The 13,787-nt window shown below is 35.8% G+C and overlaps 1 protein-coding gene across 12 annotated transcripts; it reads left to right on the top strand.

The window, feature by feature from the left end:
- The first annotated feature begins 1,368 nt into the window (after nt 1–1,368).
- Nucleotides 1,369–13,138, top strand: LOC149734317 (uncharacterized). Of its 12 annotated transcripts, XM_089881826.1 has the most exons (25): nt 1,369–1,538; nt 1,921–2,040; nt 2,278–2,568; nt 2,922–3,041; nt 3,441–3,560; nt 3,900–4,028; nt 4,761–4,886; nt 5,265–5,393; nt 5,787–5,903; nt 6,249–6,365; nt 6,704–6,826; nt 7,255–7,383; nt 7,759–7,875; nt 8,220–8,336; nt 8,687–8,809; nt 9,014–9,133; nt 9,390–9,509; nt 9,815–9,937; nt 10,277–10,396; nt 10,675–10,794; nt 11,049–11,171; nt 11,456–11,584; nt 11,785–11,970; nt 12,356–12,481; nt 13,049–13,138. In XM_089881826.1, the coding sequence occupies exons 1-25, from the start codon at nt 1,463–1,465 to the stop codon at nt 13,051–13,053; spliced, it is 3,126 nt and encodes a 1,041-aa protein (XP_089737952.1). In that variant the 5' UTR covers nt 1,369–1,462; the 3' UTR covers nt 13,054–13,138. The 12 variants fall into 12 exon arrangements, with proteins under 12 accessions (XP_089737952.1, XP_089737958.1, XP_089737956.1 ...); XM_089881832.1 differs by lacking the exon at nt 11,785–11,970; XM_089881830.1 differs by lacking the exon at nt 10,675–10,794.
- The last annotated feature ends 649 nt before the right edge of the window (nt 13,139–13,787 follow it).

Here is a 13,787-nt window from a genome sequence, read left to right on the forward strand (position 1 = left end):
TTTATAAATCCTTACCGTACATTAAATATGGTTATATGCTTTTCAGTGACATGTGTATGGCCCACCTCTGTAGTATATATACCATGTATTTCATATTGCAGAGCCCTGAGTTGTCAATCTGTAAAATACATATCGTGTCTTATCATACGTCATCAGGACAACTCCCATATAAATTGATTGTAATTCGCGGTTGAATGATGTAGTTCCAGTCATTACAATTTAGTTGGGGTTTTTGATTGTACTTCTTTTGATTCTTTTGAATTGATTGTAATTCGCGGTTGAATGATGTAGTTCAAGTCATTACAATTTAGTTGGGGTTTAAATGGACGTGAATTTACACGTACAACTCACATAAACGTATAGATAAATTGGGGACTATGAAAAACTTATGCACCGTCATTATTGCTCAGTATAAAACTAAAAATCGAGTCTAATTAAGTCGACAGACACGTCGAATCGTGATTATTGAGCCGTTATTATATCTCTTCAAAGCAAGATGGCTGACATTCAATGACGTTGCCTGTCCTGTGCTATTTCGAACGTAAACAAGTGACGTTTCGTGCAAATTAAACTGATCTATGTTAATTAATATTCAAGTTCGACATGCGGAATACAACTTTGACACGATCATAGCGGCAATTACGTGACTGCCAAGTTCTATTTGCCACTCGCCGAGTCGGATTCTTGAGAATTGATTCTTCGTTTCGGCGTTTTTGCTCTGATTAAAAATTCTGATCAGTGCATGCGTTAAAATCACACGGCGGCCGCATTTATGAAATTACTGTAATCTGTATCGTATGAATACGCGCCGATATTTTATTACATAGCTGCATAAAGTAATTAAATTGTACACAGTATATACATTTTAAAAATTTCATAAAAAATGCTGCGGCACAGTGTTTAAGTCATATAGTAAAGTGGGGAATATTGGACACCTTTTCATTCTATTTTCTCGTCCCATTTCGTATTAAACAAAGAACATTCAAAGAAATATAAAACCGTATCCTCACGACTCCATTATAACGTTGTTAACTGGTATCCCGTTTTCCCCAACTCTACTATGTCAGCACTTCAATTAGAAATGTTGTTACTGTGTGACATAATAATAAAGTTTAAGAAGGGAAGAAAAAGAAAATCTGCAGAAATTGTTTCTGCATAAGTTTACAAAATTAAAACGAAAATCGGGCTTCGTTTGAATGGTTTTACTGTGAAATGGCCGTTTTCTTATTCATTGCACTTTTATGCTCAATATTGTAGATTTCTGACGAAGCCATTAAGTATGTAAAGATCACGTTCCAGTAATCATGCAGAATTAAACTTAAATCGGCCGTTCAATTAAATGAGAAATTAGTTCGCCCGCCGGGGATCATACGAAGAAAGCATGGCGATGCCGGGTATATAAAGGACTGGCTGAGCGCTAAAAGGTACAGTATCTTCTGTATTACAACAGAGATTCATCATTATGAAGACTTCAATTGTGCTCGCTGGCCTCGCCGTTTTCTTTGTTGCGGTTGAAGCAACTTTTGAAGTATCAATTCGTAAGTATATATTAATAAAAAATAAATTGAATTGTTAAAAAAGTTAGGATATCAGTTTTGCATATATGATCGTTTTAACAAATAACGACGGTTTATGGGAGTAGTAAGGAAACGATTTTATAATTCTTCGAATGTTTTTGTTTACTAGGCCTATACCAAATGGGACGATATAATAGTAATGGAACCGTGTTCCATCTTATACACAAACTTCCCATACTCACTTGCCAGGCATATTTATACGTGTATTTTCGCTTTTTGGTAGCCGACGTTTTGACGTCCTGTTCAGGATCGTCTTTATTAGGGCGAAATGACGCTTGATACAAAACAACCAATGCTGAAACACTGTATATTGTTTGTATGTTTAACTTTGATTTCTTTTCAGCACATTTCTCTCCTTGTCACCCCAACCCCTGCGGTGCCTACGCCACTTGCAGAGTCAAATCTTGGTTCCGCCATGAATGTACTTGTAACAGCGGCTACGTCGGTGACGGTCAAGTCTGTGGTAAGTTGGTTTAAGTTTCAGATTTTTTAATACAAAAACTTCTTAATTTTCGTATTGCAAAAAATTCTTAGTTTTCGTATTGCAAAAAATTCCCAAGTTTCGTAATGCAATAGTAATTTGATCTCCGCTATCGTTTTTAAAGTAAAAAATAAAACTTAGGTTATGTTATATTTTCCCAAGTCCCCAACAGCACCTTACCCTCATGAAATATCACTTAAATGTCTTTTTGTTTCCCAGTTCGCCCCCCCACCTGCAGACCTGGTTACCAATGGACCCAATTTTACAACCGAGATCGACCAAGCGGTCACTGCGATTGTGAAAATTTCTCCCTCTTGAAAGCCCAATACCCAGAAATTTGCGATAACCGTCATAGCGTAGATGTTGTAGACGCTACAACCGGTCTCGATTATCGTGTATACGGACAAGTAGTCAACATCAACACTCCAGCGGAAAAGGGCTTCTCCTGCTTCAACGCAGCCCAACCAAACAATCAGAGATGCCGAAACTACAAGATCAGATTCTGTTGTCGTAAGTATCTGTCAAGAAATTTTAACTCAAAGCTATATGTGAGTGTTACAATGGCCTAATCAATACATTGAATTCATTGAGTATAGACGATATGGTGTTACTTAAACCTTACGTGTTTATTCAGTTGATATAAAACAGCAACACGCACTGTAGCGGTACTACCTTACCGCACAGTATTTCTTTACTCCATGCGTATAGATATACATGAAGTTAAACTTCTTAGAAGAGTACAAATAAAAGAACACATTTAATACAAAAACTATTCTTTATCTCCCCAACGCAAATTAAAAGTTTGCATAAAAATTGTTTTTGGTAAACTCAATTTTTTTTATTTAAGTATTTTATTTTTGCAGCAAATGATCCTTGCAACCCTAGCCCATGCGGAGCTTATGCAACTTGTAGCAATGTTCACTACAGACCTGTCTGCACTTGCAATGCCGGTTACACTGGAAACCCACAAACTGGGTGCACTGGTAAGAACGAACTTATAAGTTTCCGTCTTAGGAATGCGTGTAACTTAATTTTTCAGCATGGCTGGGCAATGACAGTCGTTATAACACGGAGGTTTTGTTTCACATACCTCGTGCCAGCTTATAAGTTACCACGTATGTAGCCTATTTATCTTCCATCGGCGCGGCAACGAAATTCATGGATGTACTGATCCATATACGCATGCTGTCAGCTTATTAGTTACCACATATGTAATTTTTTTAACTTCGAGTGGCGGAGCAGCAACAGTCGTTATAACATAGGTATTTTTTGCGCCTGCTTACAGGCTACTACAACAATTTAGACAAGCCATTAGTGACCTCAGGGTTTGAGCTATATTGTGTGTTACTTTTATTCCTTTTGTTTATTTAAATATTTTACAGCTATCGATCCTTGCAACCCTAGCCCATGCGGAGCTCATGCAACTTGTAGCAGCGTTCACTACAGACCTGTCTGTACTTGCGAAGCTGGTTACACTGGAAACCCACAAACTGGGTGCACCGGTAAGAACAAATTTCCGTATTTTTATCGAATAATGTAACATGCTTTATACGCGTGGTTAGATTACGAGCTCCCACGTATGTAACTTTGTGGATGGTTGTATTTTTTTGTGGCTGACAATTTAGACCCCTTTGTTCATTTAAATCTGTTTGGAATTAAACACTGCCTTTTTAGATTGCAAATGTTGTATCTCTTTTACACCACCTAGCGTATAAATTCAAAATATTTTAAACATGGCTTGATCGGGTATTCCCCTTTTGAAAAAAAAAATATATATATATATATGGCAATCGCTCGCTTAGTTTAATTTATGCATCTGAACCATGTTTTAACGCTCACAGACGTAAACGAGTGTTTGAGACCAAACGTATGTGGTCCTGCTAGCAACAACAAGCGATGTGTGAATACAGCTGGAAGCTTCAGATGTGTCTGCAAGAACGGATACAGGGCACAAGGAAGTAGATGCGTTGGTAAGAATGTAATGTATATAGATATAGTATTTATTGTCTGTGCTAGTAAATAATCCTAACCCTAGCCCCTGCCCCATTACCACTGACCCCTAAGTACCAACCTCTAACACTTTTCTTCCAGCCTAATCTGTTACAAACTTGGGAATTTATTTTATGCCCTATTGTTAGTTATGTATACTTGGCTAAGTAAAAATCGCCAAGTATTTCAAGAGATATACTTTATTACCTTTTGTTTTATTTATATATTTGGCACTAGTAAAGAATCCTCTGGTACGTTTCAGATCCAGACTGCAGAGTATGGCAGGTGCACGCGCGATTTTTTTACAGACTTTCGGTTATGCACGCCACAATTTCTCCTACGCACGCCAATTAATTAAACAAAGAAAAAAATACGTATTAAATTAAGTAAGATTTCCTAACGTGGCTTGAAAATGTACATGCTTTGCACGCAGATTTTTAATGATAGCACGCGCGAACGCGAAAAATAACCGTCTTGCACGCGCGAGATCTCGTCAGGAACTGCCATACTTTGCAGACTGGTTTCAGATTAGGCTGGTGGAAAGTGTTAGAGGTTGGTAGTTAGGGGTTAGTGATATCATGGGTTAGTACTTATATATAGCTATTAGCAAATAACGTAGGGAAATTCTTCACTAGCACCCCGGACTTAAATATTTCTATTTCCTAATCTAACTAAAACTTTATTAACATATATTATTGTATAATAAATAACAGATATAAACGAATGCTTGAGACCAAACATCTGCGGTATCAACAGCAACAAACGATGTGTTAATAGACCAGGAGGTTACAGGTGTGTCTGCAAGCCTGGATACAGAGCACAAGGAAGCAGATGCGTTGGTACATACACAGTATTTATTGCCGATTTGATATAGTATAACTTTCACTAAATTCACTTAATTCTAAAAAAGTTTGGATTTTATTAGAAAGATGTTTAATAAACAGTATTTTTTGCTAAACTTAGTGACAGTAGATAAAGTAAACTGGTTAATAGTCAATATTACAGTTATTTAAAATTTATTGGCCAATTTTAGAATTATACAATTATTATTTATTCACCCACAAATAAAGTAAAAGACTAGCTCATAAAAACACTTTGGGAGTCGTAGGAATATGGTTATATAAATCTAAAATTATTCTTTGTTTACTTCCAAATGGGACAATAAGATAAAATGAAAACATGCACCATCTTACCCCAACCTACTATATATTTAACAGACATTAATGAATGTTTGAGACCAAACGTATGTGGTCCTGCTAGCCACAACAAGCGATGTGTGAATACAGCTGGAAGCTTCAGATGTGTCTGCAGGAACGGGTACAGAGCACAAGGAAGCAGATGCGTTGGTAGGCCTTGGATTTTTATTGAGTGTTGGGGTAATGGAGCAATTCTGGTCCATATTCCAGATCCTTGACAAGCACCTCACCCATATAAAATATAAGACTTAGATATTCCTGAGTGAATGAATGTAACTTGGTTATCCTTGCGTGGCTGGAAAACAACTGTTGTTATATTATGAGTGTTCTGTTTCATACACCTCGTGCCCGCTTACCAGTTACCCCAAATGTAACTTAGTGGGTGTTTAGACACCCCATTAGTGACCACTGGGTTGGCGTTAAGTGTCTGTTGGGCTAATGGGCCATATTTGGCATAAATCCCAAATCGTCGGTAAGGACTTTGCCCATATAGAAGGAGGATTATTTATTAGCACGAAGATTTTACGCACAATTTTTGTGCAGATATCAATGAATGCAGAAGCTCCCCTTGTGGTAATAATGCACGATGCATCAACACCCCAGGAAGCTTCACATGCAGATGCAACACTGGTTACACTGGAAACGGTCGTATTTGCCGAGGTAACATTAATTCCATGACAAATTAAATTGCAAACTTTCTCATAATTTAATTTTATTTAAATAGGAGACTGACGATGCCATTTAGGTGAAATATATTTTCTCTCTTTTACTATACAATTTGATGGACTTGATTTTTGTCTGTTATGTATTTCTAAGCACCTGATCCTAACTGGTATCATTACACAAGGTTTGACCTGCTAAATGAACACCGGCACAGGGTTAGATTCACAGAATTCATTACATTGTTTCTTAAATATTTCAATACTAAAAAATACTTGTTTACAGTTTTTTCGGATTTTAAAAGTTTTTAAAAACTGTTCTAATGTAAAATAAAACTGGTTTTAGACATTAATGAATGTGAGGCCCACCCTAATCCATGTGGAGAAAATGCATTGTGTATTAACGAACTAGGCAGTTATCATTGTATTTGTGCTCGAGGATTTTCAGGACCTCTTTGCACAGGTTAATTCTTTGTAAGCTTACGTTGCATCGCTTATGCTGAAATTGCATTGCATCGTTGTTGGTAAAAATTTGGTGCTTCGCTTTCCGCTCAAAATTAATGCGCACATGCTTAAATATAAAGTATGGATCTGTAACCAGCGCCTGACATTTAGTAATATAATATAAATAAAACATATTTTTTTGGTCAAATTTCCAAAAAAAACACAAATTTTACTAAAAAAATATTTTGCCCTGCAAGACTTTCTGAAAACCCACCTTATGATGGTTGCATTACTACCACAGCCCATATGGGTAAAGTATGGTTTCAATATATGCTAATTATCATTTTGTTCACACAGATGTTAATGAATGTGCAGCTATAAGACCCCCATGCAGTCCTAATGCTGACTGCACCAACACCCCAGGTAGTTTCACATGCCAATGCAAACCGGGCTACACTGGAAATGGTTTAGTTTGCCGGGGTAAGTTTTAACATTTAAACCTTTTAATAGATATACCACGCTAACCTTATGTATCAATTTTTTGGGAAAAAAATTGTAATGTTTTCTTGTATTACTTTGATACTTTTTTTTAATTGAAAATTTTACAACTATTTTGATAATTTGTTTGGTTTTTATTAGAAAGGTGTCTAATAAACAGTTTTTATTGCTAAACTTAGTTAATAGTCAATATTACAGTTATTTAAAATTTATTGGCCAATTTTAGAATTATACAATTATTATTTATTCACCCACAAATAGAGTAAAAGACTAGCTCATAAAAACACTTTGGGAGTCGTAAGAATACGGTTATATAAATCTAAAATTATTCTTTGTTTACTTCCGAATGGGACAATAAGATAAAATGAAAACATGCACCATCTTACCCCAACCTACTATATATTTAACAGACATTAATGAATGTTTGAGACCAAACGTATGTGGTCCTGCTAGCCACAACAAGCGATGTGTGAATACAGCTGGAAGCTTCAGATGTGTCTGCAAGAACGGATACAGGGCACAAGGAAGCAGATGCGTTGGTAGGCCTTGGATTTTACTGAGTGTTGGGTTTTGTTTCATACACATCGTGCACGCTTACCAGTTACCACAAAGCACAAATGCAACTTAGTGGGTGCTAAAACAACGCATAAGTGACTACTGGTGACTGGTGTATGAAATGGAGCAATTGCCATTAAGTGTCTGTTGGGCTATTGAGCCAATTCTGGCCTAAATTCCAAGTCTTCGATAAGGACTTACTCGGATAGAATACTTAAGTGTGTAAGTCTATTAAAAAGGCTGGTGGAAAGTGTTCGAGGTTGGTAGTTAGGGTTTATTAGTTCGGGTTTAGTGGCTAGCAGATAATGTAGGGAGAGAAATATTTATTGGCACCAAGATTTTACTTTATTTTTGTGCAGATATCAATGAATGCAGAAGCTCCCCTTGTGGTAATAATGCACGTTGCATCAACACCCCAGGAAGCTTCACATGCAGATGCAACACTGGTTACACTGGAAATGGTCTTATTTGCCGAGGTAACATTAATTCCATGACAAATTAAATTGCAAACTATGTCATAATTTGTTTTATTTAAATAGGAGACTGACGATGCCATTTAGGTTAAACATATTTTTTCTTTTTTACTATACAATTTGATGGACTTGATTTTTGTCTGTTATGTATTTCTAAGCACCTGATCCTAACTGGTATCTTTACACAAGGTTTGACCTGCTAAATGAGCACCGGCTCAGGGTTAGATTGACAGAATTCATTACATTGTTTCTTAAATATTTCAATACTAAAAAATACTTGTTTACAGTTTTTTCGGATTTTAAAAGTTTTTAAAAACTGTTCTAATGTAAAATAAAACTGGTTTTAGACATTAATGAATGTGAGGCCCACCCTAATCCATGTGGAGAAAATGCATTGTGTATTAACGGACTAGGCAGTTATCGTTGTATTTGTGCTCGAGGATTTTCAGGACCTCTTTGCACAGGTTAATTCTTTGTAAGCTTACGTTGCATCGCTTATGCTGAAATTGCATTGCATCGTAAAAATTTGGTGCTTCGCTTTCTGCTCCAAATTAATGCGCACATGCTTAAATATAAAGTATGGATCTGTAACCAGCACCGGACATTTAGTAATATAATATAAATAAAAAAAATTTTTTAAATCAAATTTCACAACATATTTTTTTGGTCAAATTTCACAACACATTTTATTAAAAAAATATTTTGCCCTGCAAGACTTTCTGAAAACCCACCTTATGATGGTTGCACTACTACCACAACCCATATATGTAAAGTAAGGTTTCAATATATGCTAAATTTTACTTTATTCACACAGATTTTAATGAATGTGCAGCTATAAGACCCCCATGCAGTCCTAATGCTGACTGCACCAACACCCCAGGTAGTTTCACATGCCAATGCAAACGGGGTTACACCGGAAATGGTTTAGTTTGCCGGGGTAAGTTTCAACATTTAAACCTTTTAATAGATATACCTTTTGTATACTTCTTTGGGAAAAAAAAATCGTATTATTTTATTACATTTTTTTTTAATTGATAATTTTACTATTATTTTGATCATTTTGTTCACTCTTTCAAATATTTTTGTATTATTTTGATAAATATTTTGTATTATTTTAAAAAAAAATTGCATTTTTTAATAGATATTAATGAATGTTCGCGACCAAATGCCTGTCCCCGCAACCAGCGATGCGTCAATACACCAGGAGGTTTCAACTGTGTGTGTGCAATTGGCTACAGAAAAGTCAGAGGCAATTGTGTTGGTGAGTTTTTGATTTTACCAAAAAGATTACAGTATATATTTGCACAATTTTTTTGATTTTTGATAATTGTAATAAAAAATTTTTTATGTGGATAGTTCGTGGTTATTGTGATAATTTTTGTGTTTTATTTGTGATAACGGGAAAATAACTGCATTTTTAAATATGTAAACATTTTTTAGCTTTAAATTTAAAGTGGTTTCTGTGTAATATGCAAGTTATAGGGTGCTGTTAGTAATGTTGAGTTTTATTATTTCAGACATCAATGAATGCCGTGCCTCAAGACGTCCATGTGACCTAAACGCTTCATGCCAAAACACCCCTGGAAGCTTCACATGCACCTGTAATACTGGTTACACTGGTAACGGTTTGACTTGTGGTAAGTGTGTATTAACGCTCAATATGAATTTCTATTCTTTATCTATATATATATATGGGTGAGGTCTTTGAATTTAGGGCAGATTTGGCCCATTATCCCAAAACCCTTGTGCGTCCGAAAATGATGAGCGTGCAATAGTGAAGTAAAATCCTTATCCAAGTTACGACTCCAGTGTCCGAGCCAAATCCCATTTTCTGCTAAAAAGTGTCTGTTTACAGCAAAAATAATAAGTTAAATAAGTTGGTTCTGCTTCTAACTTTTTCAAAAAGTGTCGGAAATTAATTTTTTTATCTTTTTCATTTCAGCTGATATTAATGAATGCAACAACCCACGTGCTTGCCACCCTCAGGCCACTTGTGCCAACACACCAGGTAGTTACACATGCAATTGCAATCGGGGCTATACTGGAAATGGAAGAGTATGTTTCCGTAAGTAATTCTATTTTCTGTGGCTTTTAACGGCTCATTTAATATGCAAAAAAATGTACTGCTTTTTAAAAAAGAAAGTCAGAAATACTCTTAATATTTGTATACCAGATGAGCCACTAAAAGATTTATTATGTATGTTATTTTCATATCTGTATGATATAAAACTTATTTCTGGTATAAAAACTAGGTCTATTTCAAACATTTCGTCTGCCATACGACGAAACTCCATTAGGGAATGTAACGCAACAATACAACGCAAACGAAAACTTGATATTTTCTTTTATACAACCTTTACTAATTTTTTTATTTTTAACCTTTATTAATATTTTAAATTTGCAGCTGTGAACCCATGCAGTCCAAGTCCCTGCGGATCAAATGCAATTTGCCGAGCCGTGAATTATCGCCCAGTATGCACATGCAAACCTGGCTTCACTGGTAATCCGCTTGTTGGCTGCACAGGTAATGTTTAGATATTTGTTAATATATTCGTATAGATTTCTTTTATGTGTTAAATCACAAGGTGTATGAAACAGAACGACTGATGTTGCATCGCCAGATGGCGATAATTAAGTTACTTTTATTCATAACCCTAGATACGCAGTTTTCTTTCATAATACATTTCAGTTTTAACCTTTTACTAATAATACATTCATAATACACATTTCAGCTAATATTGATACAATGACTGCTTGCCCCCCGTGAAGATAAATAAGTTACAAATAGTTTGTTAATTTTAGCTATTAATCCATGCCGACCTAATCCATGTGGTGCAAATGCTGTTTGCCGAAGTGTGAATTACCGACCAGTATGTACCTGCAGACCTGGTTACACCGGCAACCCATTGACTGGCTGTGAAGGTGGGACTATAATTCACTTCATGATATCAACAATTTCTTATTAATATTTTATTATGCCCAACAGTGCAGTCAGGTGGTTCAGGGGTCACAGCCCTCTTTTTAAAAAATAATATTTAAAAAAAAAATTTAAAAGAAATTTGGGTTGAACTTTCTTATTTTATTTCTGTCTGTTCCACTGCCTATGCCTTTTTCCTCTAGTCTCGCTTGATAAATAAAAATTTTAGAAGATACTAAACTAATAAAATTATTTGTAGATATCAATGAATGCCATGCATCACAAAGCCCATGCCACAGTGCGGCTACTTGCACCAACACCATAGGAAGTTACACTTGTGATTGTAACACTGGTTATAGTGGAAATGGATTCAGATGCTTCAGTAAGTCAATTTATTTGTTAAACTGTTTTTGAGGATATACGGCAACCTCACTTTACTTATATATACAAGCACACTATATTTGTATTATTCTATTTGATGAAGACAACCAGAATCGGACGTCAAAACGTCAGTTACATATGTTGTATACTTGTGATTCGCCACTTCCGATAAGAATTTAATTGTTGTTTGGTGTTCTATTCAGGTGGTCTTGGTAGAGTAAAATAAAACTTATAGTTGTACATATGATTTGGTAGTAAATATGTTTTTTATCCATGTTCTTGCAGACATAAACGAATGTGCTCGTCGCCCTGCCCCCTGCCATAGCCACGCCATCTGCACAGACACAGCTGGAAGTTTCAACTGTAGATGTGAAGAGGGTTACAGTGGAGATGGATTTACCTGTGTCCGCGATCGTAAGTTTTTTAAATGAATTTATATATATAGTAGTAGTACTGTGAGGTAGGATGGGATACCGTTAGCACCTAAACCCCATGTTTCCTGATCGTGTTTTGAACAATTAACAACATTCTTTTAGGGTTTATTTATAAAAAAAAACATTTTTTTTCCAAAAAAAAAGACCTAAAATATTTTTTAACATATTACTATATGCCAGGTGTAACATGCCCACAACCATCGCTTGCCCCTCCCCTTATTGTACTTTCTGCACAACGTGATTATTTCCCCGGCCATGTTTTGAGTATTGGCTGCCCACCAAACTACACTATTGTTCACCCGCCAAATAACCCATACCGATGTAATGCTGGGGGTAACTGGGTTGGCAGACTTCCAACTTGCCAGGGTAAAAAAATGCATCAATACTTTCTCAAGATTTCACTTTAAAGGGCCCATATATATACCTTTTTCATGTGTTTTTTTATTTTAAAACGCTTTCTGATTTTTACTCCAAAACGTTATGTCTTTTAAAAGGATCTAATGCTATGAAAATGTAACAGAAAAAAAACGTTAAACATTTAACAACGCTGTATGGGATTCGTGAGGGTAGGGTTTTATAATATTTTGAAAGTTTTTTATTTACTACCAAATGGAACGAGAAAATAAAATGAAATAGTGTCCCATCTTCCCCCACCCTACTATATATATATTTTACCTAAATGGTTTCTTCAATCTCTATTATTTATTACAGTTATTTCTCTTTTCAAAACTAATGTTGTACATTTCTACAGACACGCCCGCCCACCCATCTTGTCGTGGATATTGTAACCGCAATGTGCCTTCACATTACGACTGCGAGTGTAGATCAAGCTGTTACCGATACCACAACTGTTGCCATGACTACCGTGACATTTGCAGTAAGTTTCAAGTTTTATTATTTTGACCGAACTTTTTCAATATTTTCTATAATACATTGAAGCAAAAATAGAAAGCTACTACACAGAGTCTGGTTACTTCTGCTGCTAGGCATAATGTAATCTTTTAGCGGTGTAAAACGCAGTGTATTTCATCTGGTGTAAAATCTCAGCTGGTGTAAAACGCAGTGTATTTCATCTGGTGTAAAATCTCAGCTGGTGTAAAACGCAGTGTATTTCATCTGGTGTAAAATCTCAGCTGGTGTAAAACGCAGTGTATTTCATCTGGTGTAAAATCTCAGCTGGTGTAAAACGCAGTGTATTTCATCTGGTGTAAAATCTCAGCTGGTGTAAAACGCAGTGTATTTCATCTGGTGTAAAATCTCAGCTGGTGTAAAACGCAGTGTATTTCATCTGGTGTAAAACGCAGTGTATTTTCGACGTTCTATCTTTATACACCTATATTGTATAAGCTAATAGAACTATAAGCATAGCTTGTAAAGGTGTGATAATACTGAATAGATGTATTGTACATTGTGTTTATTTTAATTGCTATTTTCTACTTTACAGCTTAAAGAGACACTACAGAATGGATTGGTGTTGTGATTCGTAGTTGTAGTGATTGTATTCCAAATAAAATATAACCATGCATACATAAAATTTGGTATTGGTGATTCTTATGCTGTGAGGTTTTGCTTAGATATCTTTATCAGTGAAAGTTATTTGGAATTTGCTAAAACACGGCTCAAAATAATTCGGCATAATATCTTTTATAACCGTTTTCGTTATGAAATATTAGAGAAGGGGAGGCATACAGAGTGGGGAACATGGGACACCTTTATCTCTATTTTTTCGTCCCATTTAGTAGTAAACAAAGAACTTTCAAAGAATTATAAAACCGTATCATCACGACCCCTACTGACCGTTGTTAGTTATTTAAAACACGATCAGGATATTTAGATATTAATAAGTTGAGAGCCATGACAGAAAAAATGTCATCACAAAGTTACATACGTGGTAACTCCTGGCACGAGGTGCATGAAACAGGCCACCCATGTTATAACAACTGTCATTTTTCGCCCGCCACGCCAAGTTACAAGTTACTTGCTTGTGACAATCGCTCCAACCAACTAGTATACCGTTGTAGCTTTAGTTCTTGGTGAAATTCATGGTGTGCACTGAACCGTGTTAGGATTTTGTGATAAAATTATTGCCTTTTACCTTTTTCGCTCGTTGATTACAAATTGATTAGTTCCGACATTTTACTCTAAAAGCGAGATCGCTTGCCGCGTAGCTTGGCGGCCGCATT

The sequence above is a fragment of the Ciona robusta genome, chromosome 7 (genome assembly GCF_009617815.1).
Source record: "Ciona robusta chromosome 7, ASM961781v2".
Lineage (NCBI taxonomy): Eukaryota > Metazoa > Chordata > Ascidiacea > Phlebobranchia > Cionidae > Ciona > Ciona robusta.

Coding starts and splice junctions, on each gene's coding strand:
- LOC149734317 (XM_089881826.1), top strand. CDS start 1,463: ATGAAGACTTCAATTGTGCTCGCTGGCCTCGCCGTTTTCTTTGTTGCG. Junction 5,394..5,786: donor ACAAGGAAGCAGATGCGTTG/GTAGGCCTTGGA, acceptor ATTTTTGTGCAG/ATATCAATGAATGCAGAAGC. Junction 7,876..8,219: donor AAATGGTCTTATTTGCCGAG/GTAACATTAATT, acceptor AACTGGTTTTAG/ACATTAATGAATGTGAGGCC.